At 34.8% G+C, this 16,784-nt stretch overlaps 2 protein-coding genes, 1 long non-coding RNA gene and 1 pseudogene across 3 annotated transcripts; 3 read left to right on the forward strand and 1 right to left on the reverse strand.

Annotated features, from left to right (window-relative positions):
- The first annotated feature begins 12 nt into the window (after positions 1-12).
- On the forward strand, positions 13-2,079 carry LOC100244631 (GDSL esterase/lipase At5g45910). The gene is made up of 5 exons (XM_002267186.5): positions 13-348; positions 679-900; positions 999-1,147; positions 1,325-1,601; positions 1,699-2,079. The coding sequence occupies exons 1-5, from the start codon at positions 108-110 to the stop codon at positions 1,902-1,904; spliced, it is 1,095 nt and encodes a 364-aa protein (XP_002267222.2). The 5' UTR covers positions 13-107; the 3' UTR covers positions 1,905-2,079.
- A 2,288-nt stretch (positions 2,080-4,367) lies between these two features.
- On the forward strand, positions 4,368-6,213 carry LOC109121497 (adenylate-forming reductase 06235-like; annotated as a pseudogene).
- A 140-nt stretch (positions 6,214-6,353) lies between these two features.
- LOC100253275 (adenylate-forming reductase 06235) lies at positions 6,354-8,375 on the reverse strand. Its single transcript, XM_010657193.3, has one exon. The coding sequence runs from the start codon at positions 8,193-8,195 to the stop codon at positions 6,537-6,539; it is 1,659 nt and encodes a 552-aa protein (XP_010655495.1). The 5' UTR covers positions 8,196-8,375; the 3' UTR covers positions 6,354-6,536.
- Positions 8,376-11,953: 3,578 nt separating this feature from the next.
- On the forward strand, positions 11,954-13,406 carry LOC132254489 (uncharacterized). Its single transcript, XR_009466775.1, has 2 exons — positions 11,954-12,174; positions 13,003-13,406. It is a non-coding gene; the product is annotated as an uncharacterized LOC132254489 (long non-coding RNA).
- The last annotated feature ends 3,378 nt before the right edge of the window (positions 13,407-16,784 follow it).

Genomic DNA, 16,784 nt, shown 5'->3' on the forward strand with positions numbered 1-16,784 from the left:
GAATCAGTTGGGAGTTGCTTTCCTTTAAAGCTCTACTGCTTCAAGGCCTTCCGATATTTAATCACAAACCAAACTCCACATCTTCCATTGATTCAACACCATTCACTATGAGATTTTCTTTCCTCATCCCCTTCCTTTTCATTCTATGTCGCTTCAGTACTGTGTCAACATGTGACAAGCGGTATGAGTCCATTTTTAGCTTCGGTGACTCTCTAGCCGACACCGGAAATTTCCTTCTCTCTGGGGCCCTTGCTTTTCCGGTCATCAGAGAGCTACCTTACGGAGAAACCTTCTTTAGACATGCAACAGGTCGGTGCTCTGATGGACGTCTGATAGTGGACTTCATAGGTATACCTCTCATCCCCACCTCTCTTGTGGCCTTCTTATTCCCAAATCAATGTCACTCAATTGTATAAGTTGGATATTGTTTAAAATCATACACTTTATTATTACTGAATCACTGATTGACAATACCACTAATGCAAACTTTCCCTTTAATGGGTCTTTTTTCTTGCTCTTCCCCCTTGTAGTTGAATCAAACTTCCAAGCTTCCCAACTTCCAACATTATGAATCTCATATATACACATACAAAACAGACATGCAGGCTAGCTGCATGGCTGACCTCTAACAATTTACAAAAATTTCTCCCTGAAAAGATTAAATTGTGGTGAATGTAGCTGAGGCTTTTGGGATTCCATACCTGCCGCCCTATCTATCACTTGGCAAGGGCAAGTCTTTCCGTCATGGAGTAAATTTTGCTGTTGCTGGAGCTACTGCATTGGACCCAGAATTCTTCTACCACCAAAAACTTGGTCGGATCTTGTGGACAAACAATTCATTGAGCGTCCAGCTTGGCTGGTTTAAGAAGCTAAAACCCTCCATTTGCACCACTAAAAAGGGTAACAATATAAGGCTATCTATATGTAGTACTTCACCTTGGATGTTCCTTTACATGAACATACTTTTCCGATTAACCTCATTTTACTTCTTCACACAGGCTGTGATAATTTCTTCCGGAAATCGATATTTCTGGTGGGAGAGATCGGTGGAAATGATTACAACTACCCATTCTTTGTCGGTGGAAGCATTAAACAAGTTCAAGCTTTAGTGCCTCTGGTTGTTGAAGCAATTACTAAGGCTGCCAGTGTAAGATGAGCATATCGAATTAATGTACCCAACTGTTTGTTCTCTCCCTGTAGCTATTTCACCTGTTTCCATTTTTATTTCTTTCGACTTTCCGGTGCTTGTATCGTGTAATTTGGATTAACCAGGTTCAAGGAACGTGAGGCCTGACAACTTCTTAACTTGTGGGTGATATTTTAGATGTTGATAGAGGAAGGTGCGGTGACGCTTATGGTTCCTGGAAACTTTCCAATTGGGTGCTCGGCGGTGTACCTGACTATATTCCGAAGCCCCAACAAAGCTGATTATGATGAAAATAATGGGTGTTTAAAGGCATTCAATGCTTTCGCTCAGTATCACAACACTCATCTCAAGCTGGCTTTGGATAAACTTGGACTAAAGTACCCGCATGCCAAGATCATATATGCTGACTACTACAATGCTGCTATGCCTCTTTTTCAAGCTCCTCGTTCATTTGGTGAGTTTTGTTTAACATTTTTTTCAAAAGCATTCTCTCATACAATATATAAATGTTATTAATTTTATAAAAAAATTATTTGAAATGTATGATGCAGGATTTTATAATGGGGCCCTAAGAGCTTGTTGTGGTGGAGGTGGACCATACAATTTCAATAATTCAGCAAGGTGTGGTCATATTGGCTCCAAAGCATGCAATGATCCTTCAAGTTATGCAAACTGGGATGGAATTCACTTGACAGAAGGAGCTTACAAGATTATTGCCACTTGTTTGATCAACGTCTCTTTTTCTTCTCCACCTTGAGACAGTTCTCTGAGCTGTGATATAATCACCATGAATAAAATGGTATCTATGTGTGCACTCCATGAAATTGGGATTGCTAAACAGCACACAAGTAGTTCTTACTCTTTATTTGTATGTAACTTGAAGTGAGTTCATTTTCATTCAAAAAACTGCTAGATGAGGTTATGTTCTTCTACGATGAGGTTTTGTTGGATTTACATGAAGGCATGCTTTACCAAATTTGAAGGACATGATATTAAGAAAGCTACTTAACAACTTTGAAGGACATGACATTAAGATATCTCTAGAGGTGAATTAGATCCCAGAAAATAAACAGAGCTGGCCAGTTCGCTAGGTTTTCATTTTTGGCTCTTAACTGGGCTTGAGTTGATCTAGTGGCATCTTTCATTTGGAATTGGACAATCAAGCCCTAAATTAATTGGTTCAATCTCTCAGACCCATTAAAATCTAGGGCTAGTAGGCCAAAATTTCAATCTAAACTAATGTACTTAAGGCAGATCCAACCCATGTGTTGCCTAGTGAGTTGGCCTTTGGGCATGATATCAAGCAAGGCTGAAGGCCAACTAAAACATATGGATTAAAGCCAATTTGATTCGAATTTGCTGCTCTCAACTGGGTTGAGATTTGTTTAGGTGGTGTTTGGTTTTTTATTTAATTTTAAATAGAATTTAAAATTAAATAGCACTTAATAGTGTTAAATATTACGTTATTTGTTTTTTTAATATTTTATTTTTATTAAGTATTAAAAAGTAAAAAAAAAAAAAAAACTAATATGTTACTTTTTCTATTTAAAAAAAATTAAACATTTTTGTTTTTTATATTCAATAAAAAATTTTAAAAATTAAATAATAAGTTGTGAAAAAATAGAAAAACAAATACCTTAAAATCTAAAAACAAATTATTTTTAATAAAAAACTAAAAAAACAAACGTCGTCTTAGGATACCAATGCTTAATAACATCTCAATCATAATGAAAGAAATTCACTGCTATCTTTCAAATTGGCATTATGGTTGGTAGATCTTCAAGTAGTGCTGGATATTTATATTTAGAAATATTTGGTTAAAAGGGATAAAATAATCCCTAAAATCGGAAATTTAACCATTTTCATGTTTTTCTGGAAAAGTAATCTATTTTTAACATAAATACCCTTTCCTATTTTAAATATTTATATGTAGGTTTTAAAAGAAATGGTTATTTTTACAAGAAAATAATAAGGATATTTTTGTCCAAATGATGGAAAAAATGGATGAAATGTTAAATTTCAAAAATTGGGTTTTGAGAGGCCCTTTTAATCAAATAACCCTTATATTTATTCAAAGTCTAGAGCTTAGACCCCTTAATTTATTGGATGATTCTTGTTCAAGCTTTTCTCCGCGGGCTCAGTCAATTGATCTATAAACTAATTAATACTATATGCTATTTTGGAACTTAACTGTTCCAGAATGTGACATTAAATAATATCTGGAGACCTGATTTCCCACAGTATGAATAAGATGAATATTGGTGTATGTGGGCGTATAGTGTAGCATAAATCAAGGGCACTGCACTAACATTCTGGCCTAAAGCATGTGGTTTTAATGTGAGAAAGCCTATGATTTCTTTAGAGGTTTCCCAAATTAATTTCCCTGCCATTGAGATTGATTACTGATTCCTGATACTAGATATGATCATAGAATTATTTAAATAACTACGAAGTTTGTAAATGGGATTGAAATTCCCAAAATTTAGAAGCTATCTATCAGCTCCCCTCGAAGTACTTTTATATGACAAGAACATATTTTCTTAACATAACTTGCAAAAGATGAACACACCATGTTCGATTACCACAAAGTTTCAAATGTCATTAAGATAATGGTTTAATTCTTCTACTTAACTTTGGTACATTTTGCATGATCCACACGTAAACTTATCAATATGGAGTTCAACAAGTTCAGCCTATGAATGTAATAGAAGATTGGTAATGAGCATATGTGGTATACCCTATGCTTTCTTCTCTATTAACCAGTTTGGTAACCCAAGGATGGGATCGCCGTCAGACACAGAGGATCTTACAAATACAAACCTTAATCCTTACGGGTGGCAAAGCTATGACAAGATGATGAACCATATACAGCTATATATTCATACCAAAAAAGCTCATGCATCCTTTGTAATTATCATCGGATTGTTTTTAGTCCTCAATGACGGCAGGAATATTACAGCTACTCCATTCTACAAGGATCTTCTTCTCTATATAAGGTTGTGTCAATGGATTCAAAAGCAATTTTGCCTTCACTGGAAACTCAACATTATGAACATGGAAGACGGAGATAGAGCTGTTGGTAGGAGCTGGAGTTGCCAAGGGGTTGCTTCTGAGGGTGATAGAGGCAAGCGTGATATCTCTCTGGCTCCTCGAGAGAGGCCTAAAAATGAGCAGAGTTGAAGGTGGGTATGGATTCCTTGGAGTCAGAAGATTAGTATATATGGATGTGTTTCCATTGTCCAATGCTTTAGAGAGGTCCTTGAGCCGGCGATCAAGCAGCCATTTCTGCAACTTGGATTTTGCTGATGAAGCAGACAAATTGGAGTGCTTGGAGGAGAAAGGAGAAAGCCAAGATTTGGAGAAACAAGTCCTTGTTCCGAAAGGCGATCAAATAAAGCAGGATGATGCACCAAAAGTAGAGAAACCAAGAGAATCTAGGCTGTCCATCATACTTCTGGATCAAGGATTGTTCACTGTCTACAAGCGCCTTCTTTTGGTTTGCTTGGCATTGAACATCACAGCCTTGGTGTTTGCAGCTACTGGGTACTTTCCATATGCCAAGTGCAATGCAGCCTTGTTTTCCATTGGGAACATACTCGCTTTGAGCCTCTGCCGGAGTGAGGCCTTCTTGCGGGTTGTGTTCTGGCTGGTTGTGAAATTGTTGGGGAAGCCATGAGTTCCTCTTCCTCTCAAAACTGCCACCACATCCTTTCTCCAATCCCATGGAGGAGTTCATAGCGGCTGTGGCATCTCGTCAATAGCTTGGCTTGTGTATGCCCTTGTGCTGACCATTAAAGACAGAGACGACACATCGGTAGAGATCATTGTTGTTGCCTCCACAATCCTCTCTCCTATGCATCACATCGTTGGGTGCATTCCCTCTTGTTCGCCATCTCCATCACAAAGTCTTTGAACGAACTCATCGATTTGCTGGCTGGACTGCTCTAGTACTTCTCTGGGCTTTTATTGTTCTTAAAAACTGCTACAATCCTACTCTCCAAGCCTATGATTTCTGAGTCTCAATGCTGCAGAAAAGTCAGGATTTCTGGTTCACATTGGCCATAACCATGATAATAATCCTTCCATGGGTGACAGTAAGAAAGGTTGCTGTTAGGGTTACTGCTTCTTCAAACCATGCATCCATTATCAAATTTGAGGGAGGTGTCCAAGCTGGCTTATTGGGTAGAATTAGCCCTTCCCCTCTCTCTGGGTGGCATACCTTTGGCATTATATCAGATGGAGAAAATGGTCATATGATGCTTGCTGGTGCGGTAGGTGACTTCACCAAGTCATTGGTCTCAAAACCCCCAAGCCACCTTTGGGTTTGGAAATTGCACTTTGCTGGCCTACCTTATCTTACAAACTTATACCAAAGAGTTCTACTGGTTGCGACTGGTTCTGGCATCTGCGCCTTCCTATCATTCCTCCTACAGCCCTCGTCAGCCAAAGTCTGTCTGTTGTGGTCGGCCAAGGGCATTGAGCAGAACTTCGGAAAGGAAAGTAAGCAGATGGTGAGTGGCTTTCCTATTGAAATGGTTATTGTACATGATACTGCTATATGTGGGCGTCCTAATGTGACAAAGATGAGTGTGGAAACAGCCCAGAGTTGGAAAGCAGAGGTAGTCATCGTCACCAGTAATCCTCAAGGAAGCAGAGACGTTGTTGGTGCCTGTAAGGCTGCTGGACTTCCAGCCTTCGGACCCATATGGGATTCCTAGAATTTTGATGCAGAACCTAAACTATATTGAATCTGGTTCTTCGTATCTTAGTTATTTGTCTCTGCTGACATTCTACAACTAGCATATTATTCTCTGTACGCATTCCTTAGTGGAATGTGCAAAAAAGAATAACTCAAGTAAATAATATCTCCGAAAGGATCATCTACAATTATAAATTGGACTCCAAATGGTTGCTAGTTTCACACGAATAAAATAGTTCTTTTTGTTCCTTTTGGTAGCTGAAGCTATTGAAAGAAAAATCCAATTCTAAAATACAGAGTCAGAATTGACCTCAACCTGACTAGGGCTGTCGCTAGGTTGGAGAAATGTTATTTTAACTCTTTGCCAGATGCATTTGGATTCGGTTCAGATTAACAGGTGAATTAATGTCATTTTTCTAGCTTATGAGACAGCATCTTCCATCCCCATGAGGTGGCGTGAAGATGACCAGTAATCAGTTATGGACATTAGAGATGGCCGTCAGAACATACTTGCAATCCAATTTCATTATCAAACAAAAAGGTCACATTCATAACATAGTTTTCAAACATGTAGACTTTGGTCTGTTAGCGCATTAGACTTGGTGTCTTTCTTCTGTGTCTTGAACACTGAACACTCACATTCCTGACCATATCTTATAAATTTGAGGGTAGGTCGAAAGCCAAATGGAGTTAGGAGTCCCAAATAGGACCAAAGGCAGGAATTCCTGCAGCCTTACAAGCATTGACGACATCCCTGCTCCCTTGAGGATTGCTGGTAACAATCACTACTTGAGCACCCCAATTCTTAGCAGCATCTACGCTCAACTGAGCAACATTGGGTCGACCCGACACGGCAGTGTCATGGACAATGACCTTATCTTTGGGATACCTATTCACCATCTCTTTAATTTCTCTCCCAAAGTTGTGCTCAATCCCCCTAGCCACCCAAACTAAACACACATCAGCTGAACATGGCTGCAAGAGGAATGAGAGAAATACACAAATGCCCGAACCTGTAGCCACCATCATGGCCTTGTCATACATATTGATGAGATAGGGCAGCCCAGCAAAGTGCACCTGCCGAACCCACAAGTGGCTTGGCGGGTCTGAAACCAATGACTTTGTGAAGTCGCCAACAGCTCCAGCAAGCATCATGTGCTCTGTTTTACCATCAGAAATGATGCCGAAGGCATGCCACTCGGACAAAGGGAATGGACTAATCCTTCCCAATATACCCGCTTTCACTCCTCCCTCGAACTTGATAACGGAAGCATGGCCTGAAGGCGCACTGACTTTGACTGGTACTCGTCTCACTGTCACCCATGGAATAATTATAAGTGCGGTGATGGCTAATGTAGACCAGAACTCCTGTCGTTTCATCAGCCTAGAGCCGAGTTGATTGCTGTAGGACTTTGACTTCGGATCGTAAGAGATTGTGAGGAGGACAAAGGCCCAGAGGAGGGCTAGAGCTGTCCATCCAGCAAAACGATGAGTCCTTTCGAATACATTGTGATGGAGATGGCGGACAAGAGGGAAGGCTGCCAAAGAAGAGAGGCAGAGAAGAGCAAGAATGGTGGAGGCCACGCCTATGATCTCGGGGGAAGTGTTTTCTCTGTCCTGAAGTGTGAGTACCAGGGCATATACGAGCCATGCTACGGAAGAGACCCCGCAGCCGCTATGTATCCCACCAAGAGATTGGAGGAGGGATGTGGTAGCAGTCTTGAGTCCGAGAGGCACCCACGACTGTCCCAAGACCTTCACCGCAAGCCAGAAGACGACTCGCAAGAAGGCCTCGCTGCGACACAGTGTCAAAGCAAGAATGTTCCCAATGGAGAAGAGAGCAGCTTTACGCCTTGCATATGGGAAATGCCCGGTGGCTGAAAGAACCAAACCAATAATGTTCAGGATCAGGCAAACCATGAACAGCTGTTTGTAGACTGTGAACAGCCCTTGATCCAGCAATATAATCGAAAGTCTCGACTCTTGCTGTCTCGCAACTTTTGCTGGTTGTTCACGTTTACTAGTGAATGAAACTGGAACTAACTTCTGCTCCTTCTCCTCATGAATATTGCCTTCTTCCACGTCCTTCAAATCATCCTCAAAATCATTTTCATCTATATCAAGATCACAGAAATGGCTGCTCCTTCTGCTCATACTCCTTCCCAAGGAATCCGACGAGCGTACTCTAAAAGGGCTATCCTGATTCCAAGGAAGCCAAAACCTGTTGCTGCCAGAGCGACCATCTACCACCACAGAAGTTGGGACGGCGAATGAGTCTGAATGAGGTTTAATCTCAAAAGCCACGCCTCTGTAGCTTGAAATCCTCGCAACCTTTTCTGGGCTTTTCATAGTTGTCTTCTTAGGAGCAAACAACTATGTCACAAAGTAAAGCGAGGGAAAGAGAGATTCAGCGAGAAGGCTTGTGCCCATGGCAAGTGTGGCTTGGCTTTATAAGCCTCCACAAAAAGAATTGTTGACTTAATCTCAATAGCAATGTGATTCACTTCATATTAGAGAGAAAAAAAAAATGCGATTGGTTATTTGTAGCAAGTGAAAGAATATAAAAGGACAAAGAATATAAAGGAACACGTAATGACAGATAGGACACATAATGGCATGAGGGAGGTGCACAGAATCACACACATGATGAATAGCCCATCCGATAAATATTTTCATAAATGAAAAGTAACTAAGGGAAAGTATAAATGAGAATATAGGACACAATGACAGAAAAAGATGCTCGTAATCAGGTCTATAATGATAAGAACCTATCCAATTAATACTTCCATAAATAAAAGGTAATAAAATATTTTAAGAAAAAAATTAAATAAATAAAAGAGGGACATAAAATGATAGGTCATCGAATAACAAAACACAGAATTGTAGGACATCGAATGAGAGGATATAAGACATAGAATGGTGTATATAGATTCTAAAAATGATATGCACAAAACCACATACATAATTATAAGAATCAACTCCAATCAATATTTCCATAAATTAAGAATAATTAGATATTAATGATATTTAATTCTCTTAATTTAAAAAATAATATTTATTTTCCTTAATTTTAAAATATTTATTATTCTTTTATATATATATATATATATATATATATATATATATATATAATTCACAATACATTCTTGTATAATTTTTTTAAAGTAATAATAAATGCATATAACTTTAATTACCAAATTATCAAACTCTTCATGGTATTAGAGTTTGGGGAGGAGGTTCGAATTCATGCCTTCTCCAAAAGTGGGGTCGACAATCATAAAAAGTTCAACCTGCTCTTACAAATTATGTCTTCCTAAAAAATAATAATAATCATCCTTTTTGTTATAGTTTTCCTTCAATGTTCTTTCTACTTTGATTTCAATCCGGCTAAACACCACAAATCTTCTATTATTGCGAAACCAAATCATCCTCTTAGTTTGTAGTGTTGATGTTCTCCAACATCTCTTAGGTGGAAAAAAAACTTACCGAAGAAATTCATGATGATGAGAGAATAAAAAATCCTATCTTGTAATACCAATTATGGATCAACAATTGATGAATTAATTTGTCATTTCATTAGTTATTGGAACTATAAAATAAAAAAATAAAAAAAATCATTTTTAATATGATCTTTGGTATTAACACGATTATGAGGTATGAACTTCTCTTTAAAAACACTCTCCAGTGTATTTTAAAAATAAAATTTGAAAAGTATGCTGATGACTCCCAAAAATAAAATAAAAAATAAAAAACTCAATCATGATCTTTTGAAGAATATTTAAGAGACTTCAAAATATATGTAATAATCTCGTAACAATGAAAAATCAATTTTAGACCAAGACAAAATTGTCAATTCGCTTATGACTATGGATAAAAGTAAGATTTTTTTTCCCCTTTAGAATACTCTTTTAGCCAATTCATAGTAGTTCTTCAGTGGCATAAACAATCACTTACTACCTAAACGGAGAAAAGAAAATGTTCTTAGAGCATGTACAAGTTTTTGTTTAGACAATACAATCATGGTCAGGATGGTTAAGAAAGTAGAAATTTCAATTTGAGGAGCTAGACAAGGTTTCACTCTTCTTATGTATCGCAATTCTAAAGTAATAATAATAATTTGATATTTTTATCAAGTATCTATCAAAAGATGTCTTTATCATATTTTTGAGACAACCTATGTAACGCCCGAGTTTTTTTTAGGGGTAATTTAGGAAAATATTAATAATAATTTAATTAATTAATTAATTAATTAATTAATTAATTAATTAATTAATTAAAATGAAAGAGGGGTAAAAATGTAATTTTTCAAATAAATACCCTAGGTATAAATTAGAAATTCTATTCTTCCTATTCTTTTTTAATAACATTTCTGTTCACAAAAATTCTAGAGAACTTAAAGTTGGAGTCAGATTTCAGGGTTTGAATAACAGATCTCTATAGGTAAGATTCTAACCCCTAAATTAATATCTTGGATTCATTAATTAATTTCAAACACATTAGATATTTTTTGGAAAATCCAAATTTAGATTAGGGTTAATTTTTTTTTTCTTTAATTCGTTTTAATATCAAAATATTGAAAATTTAAGATTTTGATTTATTGTTGGAAATTGGGAAATCTTAAGTTTTTAGATGAAAAAAAAAAAGATTATTTGAAATATTTCGATTTTAGGCTAGGGTTAATTTATTTAAAAAAATTATAGGTCAAAATATTGAAATTAGGAATATAGGTTGTTCTATTGATAAAAATAGGAAAATTCAAAATTTATTAGATGAATATATTTAAGTAATGAAATTAGAAAAAAAAAATGAAAAGTAATGCGTGTGCACTGGAGGAAGTATTTAAAAAAAAAAAAAAAAAAAAAAAAAAATGAAAAGGAACACATGTGCACTGGAGGAAGTTTTTTTAAAAAAAAGAAAAAAAAAATGAAAAGGAACACGTGTGCACTAGAAGATAGAAGAATGGTGAGAAAAAATAAAAAGTTGTGTGGGAATTGGAAGATAGAGGAATAAGGAAAATAATAACATTAATAATAATAAAAGACATGCATGTGGATGTGAGTGGGTGGATGAAAATAATAATATTAATAATAATAAGAGGCATGTTCGTGGAGTATGTGAGTGGGTGGATGATATGTACATATTTATATATATTACAATGATAATTGTGTGAGTGTTATGGTAGTTGTGTTTGAAAAATATGAAAGTGGTAGAATAAACTATATATAAATAAATAAGGTGAAGTATAAATTAGTTAAATTTATTGTATTATAATTAGATTAATGATAAATATTAAGTTAATAAGTAGCATAAAACACCTATGGAAATGTGATTAGACAGTCCTTGTGATTACAGTAACTTAAGGACTTTTGGATGCATTGCCCGTGCTCACCAAAATGAGGTAAACTAAAGCCTTGAGTTAGGAAGAGTATATTTTTTTGGTTATTCAAACGGAGTGAAAGGGTATAAGCTTTGGTGTCCTACCACTAAGAAATTCTTTATAAGCAAGGATATGGTCTTTAGAGAGTACGAATTTCTAAAGGATGACAGAGAAGTTTCCATTAGTGAAGAAAATGAAGAAGTCAAGGATAAGGTAGAGTTTCATGTGGAATTAGAAGATAATTGGAGGTGTGCACAATCACATTGAGATTGAATAATTGGAGGATTTCCTTGGATGCATGGTGGGATGGATACATTGAAAGGTAGGCGTGAACGTTTTGGGAAGAGTCCTCATTAAGGGAAGTGAGATCATGGCTTCAAATAGGAATCTGGACTGCATATAGATAGAGGAGATCACGGCTGAATGGAGGGTGGGAAAAGGAGATTTATATTGTTAAAAATAAAAAGAAAGGAATGGCCACTTTGTGCACAGCTGTAAGAGGGATTTCTTTATTTTTTTAAGAAGGAAAAGTCAACATGCTTGATCACTTACCAAATAGAACACGGATGCATCTTAGAGAAGTCTCCAAAGTGAGCCACATGCATACACTTTCTATATCCATTAAGAAAAAGGAAACAAGATATTCCATAAAAAAAAAGTGGGCAGTCATATAAAAGAGGAGAACAGAGCAACGGGCAAGGGGGGGTTTTTTTTTTTTATCATTATTTTTGGAGAGAACACGCAAGGAAGGAAGAAACAGATTTTTTTGAAGGAGGAATTTTTTGGCAAGGAGAACACGGAATAGGGATTTTTTTTTAGAGAATACGCAAGAGAGAATTTTCCAAGCAAAAGAGGACACGTAATATTCTTTTTTAAAAGAGAGAGGAACAGAGAATTTTCTAAGATGAGCCACTTTAACGCATCAAAAACGGATTTTTCTTTATAACACAGGTTAGTTTTTGAAAGAGTTTTCATTTTTTTTATTAGATATCTTTTTTTTTTCTTTTTTTAATTCTAATTTAATTTAGTATTAATTTATTTGTTAGTTTAGCTTGAATGAGTTTGTGTGTTTAATTTTGATTCATTATATTAGAAAAAAGAATGATTTGATCCCTATTTAATTTTGATTGATTGCATCAGATTGAAAACATTTGAGTTTTATTTATTCATTTATTCATGCATTTGCTACTCTTTTAATTGTTTGTATTTCATTTATTTATTTATTGATAAAGTTGATCTCATATTTGAAAGTTCATGTTTTTAGTATTCTTTGATTTAATGTGATTCATTTTAATTAGTTTAGATACTTTTATAATTTTAGTTCATTAATAAAATTGATTCTATATTTAAAAGTTCATATCTTTAGTTTATTTTTTATTTAGTTTAATTCATCTATTTAGTTCAAATACATTTATAGTTTTAGTTCATTGATAAAATTGATTCTATGTTTGAAAGTTTTCGTTTTTAGGTTGCTTTAATTTAATTTGATTCATTATAGTTAATTTAGATTTTTATTTGTAGTTTAGTTCATTAATAAAATTGATCCCATGTTTGAAAGTTTCAGTTTTTTTTAGTTTGCTTTGATTTAATAATTTATATTCAGTATTTTAGGTGTTTTTATAGTTTTAGTTTATTAATAAAATTGATTTCATATTTGGAAGTTCATATTTTTAGTATTCTTTGATTTAATTTGGTTCTTTTTAATTAGTTTATGTGTTTTTATAGTTTTATTTATTTATTGATAAAATTGATTCTTTATTTAAAAGTTCATGTTTTTAGTATACTTTGAAGGTGGAAGCTTTGCCTGAAGGAGTTGCCCAGATGGAGAGGGGTGCCTTGGGCTGTGAAGGAGCTTGTGTTGGTGACGGGCTTGGTGCTGCCCATGATGGCTTTGGGCTTGGGTTTGAATTTGGAGCCCAGGCCCAAACCTATGCTGAAGATGGAGCCCAAGGCTCTATTTAATAAATGGATGTGGGCTTAGGCTTATGGGCTTAGGCTTATGGATTTAGGCTTATAGACTGGGCTTGATGAAGATGGGGCTTATTAGTGGGTTTAGGCTTATGGACTTGGGCTTGATGGATGGATATTATTATTATTATTATTATTATTGTTATTATTATTGTTATCATTGTTACAATTATTATTATTGTTATTATCATTATTATTATTATTATTATCATTAATTCAAACTCTCAAAATCTTATTATTATTATCATTAATTCAACTTTTAAAACCTTATTATTATTATTATTATTATTATTATTATTATTAATTCAACTCTCAAAATCTTATTATTATTATTATTATCAATTCAAACTTTCAAAATCTTATTATTATTATTATTATCATTAATTCAAACTCTCAAAATCTTATTATTATTATTATTATTATTATTATAATTAATTCACACTTTCAAAATCTTATTATAATTATTATTATCATTAATTCCAACTTTCGAAATCTTATTATTATTATTATTATTATTATTATTATTATTATTAATTCAAACTTTTAAAACCTTATTACTATCATTATTACAAATTCAACTTTCAAAAGTCTATGGTCTCGCAGTTCAATTTCCTAATGTCCGTTTCTCATTTTCTTTAACAAATTTCAATTTAATTACCAGAGCTCTAATCTTTTAAATTTAATTCCAAATAAACTCCAATAATCCAATTTTCACTCGAATAGTTTTAATCCCATTTCAGTTCCTAAATAATTTTCTAATCTTCTTGATTTTACCTAAGCAATAGTGATTCCTTCATAATTCTAAAATACTGGATTTGTGATATTAGCTCATGAACAATAAATTGGGCTTTGTTGGGGGCCCTATGTTTGATCTCTATTGATTGTCAACTGTTGTGCTTAATATATTTTTCTTAATCTTCATTTTGCACTCCGATATGCATGAGCTATAATTTGTATTCGTTAATTGTGTACTAATCTCATTTCTTGATAGCGCATTGTGGCTCGTGGCCTAGGTACGCATACACTCTTATTCTGATACTTCACTATACATGTTCCGATTCTCATATGTGCATGATCATTCAAGATATTCATTGATTTACTCATCAACTGCCACATCAGCTTCACTTTATCAGTAGAGACCCGACTTTAGGGACTTAGAGGGGTGCTATGGTCTTCACCGTACCTTCACGATAAGTAACCTGACCCTCGAGCCTGATCCGATTTTTCGTAGATCACCTTTTCCAAAACCAAGAGTCGCACTTAGGGTTTTTCTTTCTTATTTTGTTTACCCTTTTAAAAATAAAACAAAAATAAGTGGCGACTCCAAGTCATTTTTAATCAACAAATCAATTTTTCAAATAAAAATCGAGCTCGCCATTCCAGTGGGAAATGCATAAGCCGAAATGCTGGGTCCACACCCCTACATAAGAAAATCTTTTCAAATTTTATTTTTGTTGCCACATTTGACACTTGTTGAAATCATGTCTATCTATTTTTTTAGGAATTATATACAAGATGTATGTGATAATTGATGATTCTGTATACTTTGATCACTTTTGCTATGCTAATTAGATAACGAGCATGCTAGGATTTCTATATTTTATTATTTGTTATCTAACCTCTCATGTTTTATGAAAGCACATTACAAGTTATCTATGATATCCAGATACGTTCCCTAATACCCACTTTCTAAACCCTAGGAATATGATTGTCATTGCGTATTATGCCCATGCTTGCTATTCTGTTTGATTGCCTTGATATATATTTGATGCTTGTTTGATTATCTTTGACAAATACACATGTTGTGTGATGTATCTCTATACTAACTCTTATGTTTTATGATAGCGTTTGAGAAGCAGTCCAGGTATGCACCCTAACTCTCCTTTATTGTAATTTGATCCTATTTGGCATGTTATTTTTTGAAATCACCTTAATCTATCTAGGTATCCCCAATTAATCAATTAATTGTCACATCTCCCCCAATTTAGTCAGTAGAGACTTTTATAGGGCTTAGAGGGGTGCTACCTTTTAAAGGTACCTTCCTAATAAGTAACCTGATCCCCGGACTTAGACTCGGGTTTTTCAAAGACACGTTTTTCCAAAAATTATGGAGTCATTTTTAGGGTTTTATTTCTTGTTTTATTTTCCCTTTAAAATAAAAATAAAATAAGTGATGACTCCAACTTTTTTTTCAAAAATTAATTTTTCACAAATAAATAATAAAAAGAGAGTCTCGTCGATCGAGTGGGGACGCACGTGAAAAATGTGGGTCCATAGCAAGTGGGTGTTTAAAAAGAAAATGAGGATCCTTCATGTAGAATCTAAAAGATTCAAGGCAAGATAGTTGCCAAAGGTTATACACAAAGAGGAGTAGATTTCAATGAAAATTTCTCACCTATGATAAAGCACATTTCCATTTGGGTATTAGTTGCTTTGGTGTCATTTTGGAATCTTAAACTTGAGTAAATGGATGTTAAGATGACATTCTTTCGTGGAGAATTAGTAAATGAAATTTTCATGTAACAACTAAAGGGTTTTTCAGTTAAGAGAAAAGAAAACTAGGTTTATTTGCTCAAGAGATCGTTGTATGGGCTAAAATAGTCCCTAGGCAATGGTATAAATGCTTTGACAAGTTCATGACTAGTGTTGGATACTCAAGGAGTAAGTTTGACAACTATGTATAGATGAGAAGGCTGACAAATGGGAGTTATGTCTATTTGTTATTTTATGCAGATGATATACTATTGGCAAGCAAGAACATAACAAAGGTAACTCATTTGAAGACATAACTACAATTTGAATTTGAGATGAAGGATCTTAGATGTGCTAAAAAGATTTTGGGGATGGAGCTGTACAAGAATAGATCTGTTGGTATTCTGACAATCTCCCAAAGAGATTATATGAAGAAAGTGTTGAAAAGATTTAACATGGATGCTGCAAAGGTGGTCGATACACAAATTCAAGCCCATTCAAACTTTCTTCTAATTTGTCACCAAAAACAGAAGAAGAAATGCAAGATATGGCTAATTTATCATATGCTAATGGCATAGGAAGTATTATGTATGTCATGGTCTGCATGAAACCTAACATAGCCTATGGTATGAGTTTGTTTAGCCATTATATGAGTAATCTTGGAAAGGATCATTGGGAAACCCTAGAATGGATTTTGAGGTATCTCAAGGGTACTGCAAATTTTGGGTTCATATACCAAGGAGAGCATATATCTCAACTGGTTTGGTTGAAGGTTATGTGAATTTAGATTATGCCAAGAACTTGGATAGGAAAAGATCAATAACAAGTTATTTGTTTACAGTGTGTGGCTGTACAGTAAGTTGGAAATCTACATCACAAAATATTGTGACTCTTTCTACCATCAAAGCTGAGTATGTAGCTATTGTAGAAGCCACTAAAGAAGCTTTGTAGTTAAAAGGTCTAGTATCTAAATTAGGAATGAATCAGAAAAGTGCAACAGTTTTCTGTGATAGCCAAAATGCTATTTGTTTGACAAAGAACCAAGGTTTCTATGGGAGGACTAAACACATAGATGTGAGATTGCACTTCTTAAGGATATAATGGAACAAGTACTGATGAAT

Source organism: Vitis vinifera, chromosome 10, assembly GCF_030704535.1.
Source record: "Vitis vinifera cultivar Pinot Noir 40024 chromosome 10, ASM3070453v1".
In the NCBI taxonomy this organism is placed as follows: Eukaryota; Viridiplantae; Streptophyta; class Magnoliopsida; order Vitales; family Vitaceae; genus Vitis; species Vitis vinifera.

Coding starts and splice junctions, on each gene's coding strand:
- LOC100253275 (XM_010657193.3), bottom strand. CDS start 8,195: ATGAAAAGCCCAGAAAAGGTTGCGAGGATTTCAAGCTACAGAGGCGTG.
- LOC100244631 (XM_002267186.5), top strand. CDS start 108: ATGAGATTTTCTTTCCTCATCCCCTTCCTTTTCATTCTATGTCGCTTC. Junction 1,148..1,324: donor CAATTACTAAGGCTGCCAGT/GTAAGATGAGCA, acceptor GTGATATTTTAG/ATGTTGATAGAGGAAGGTGC. Junction 1,602..1,698: donor TCAAGCTCCTCGTTCATTTG/GTGAGTTTTGTT, acceptor TGTATGATGCAG/GATTTTATAATGGGGCCCTA.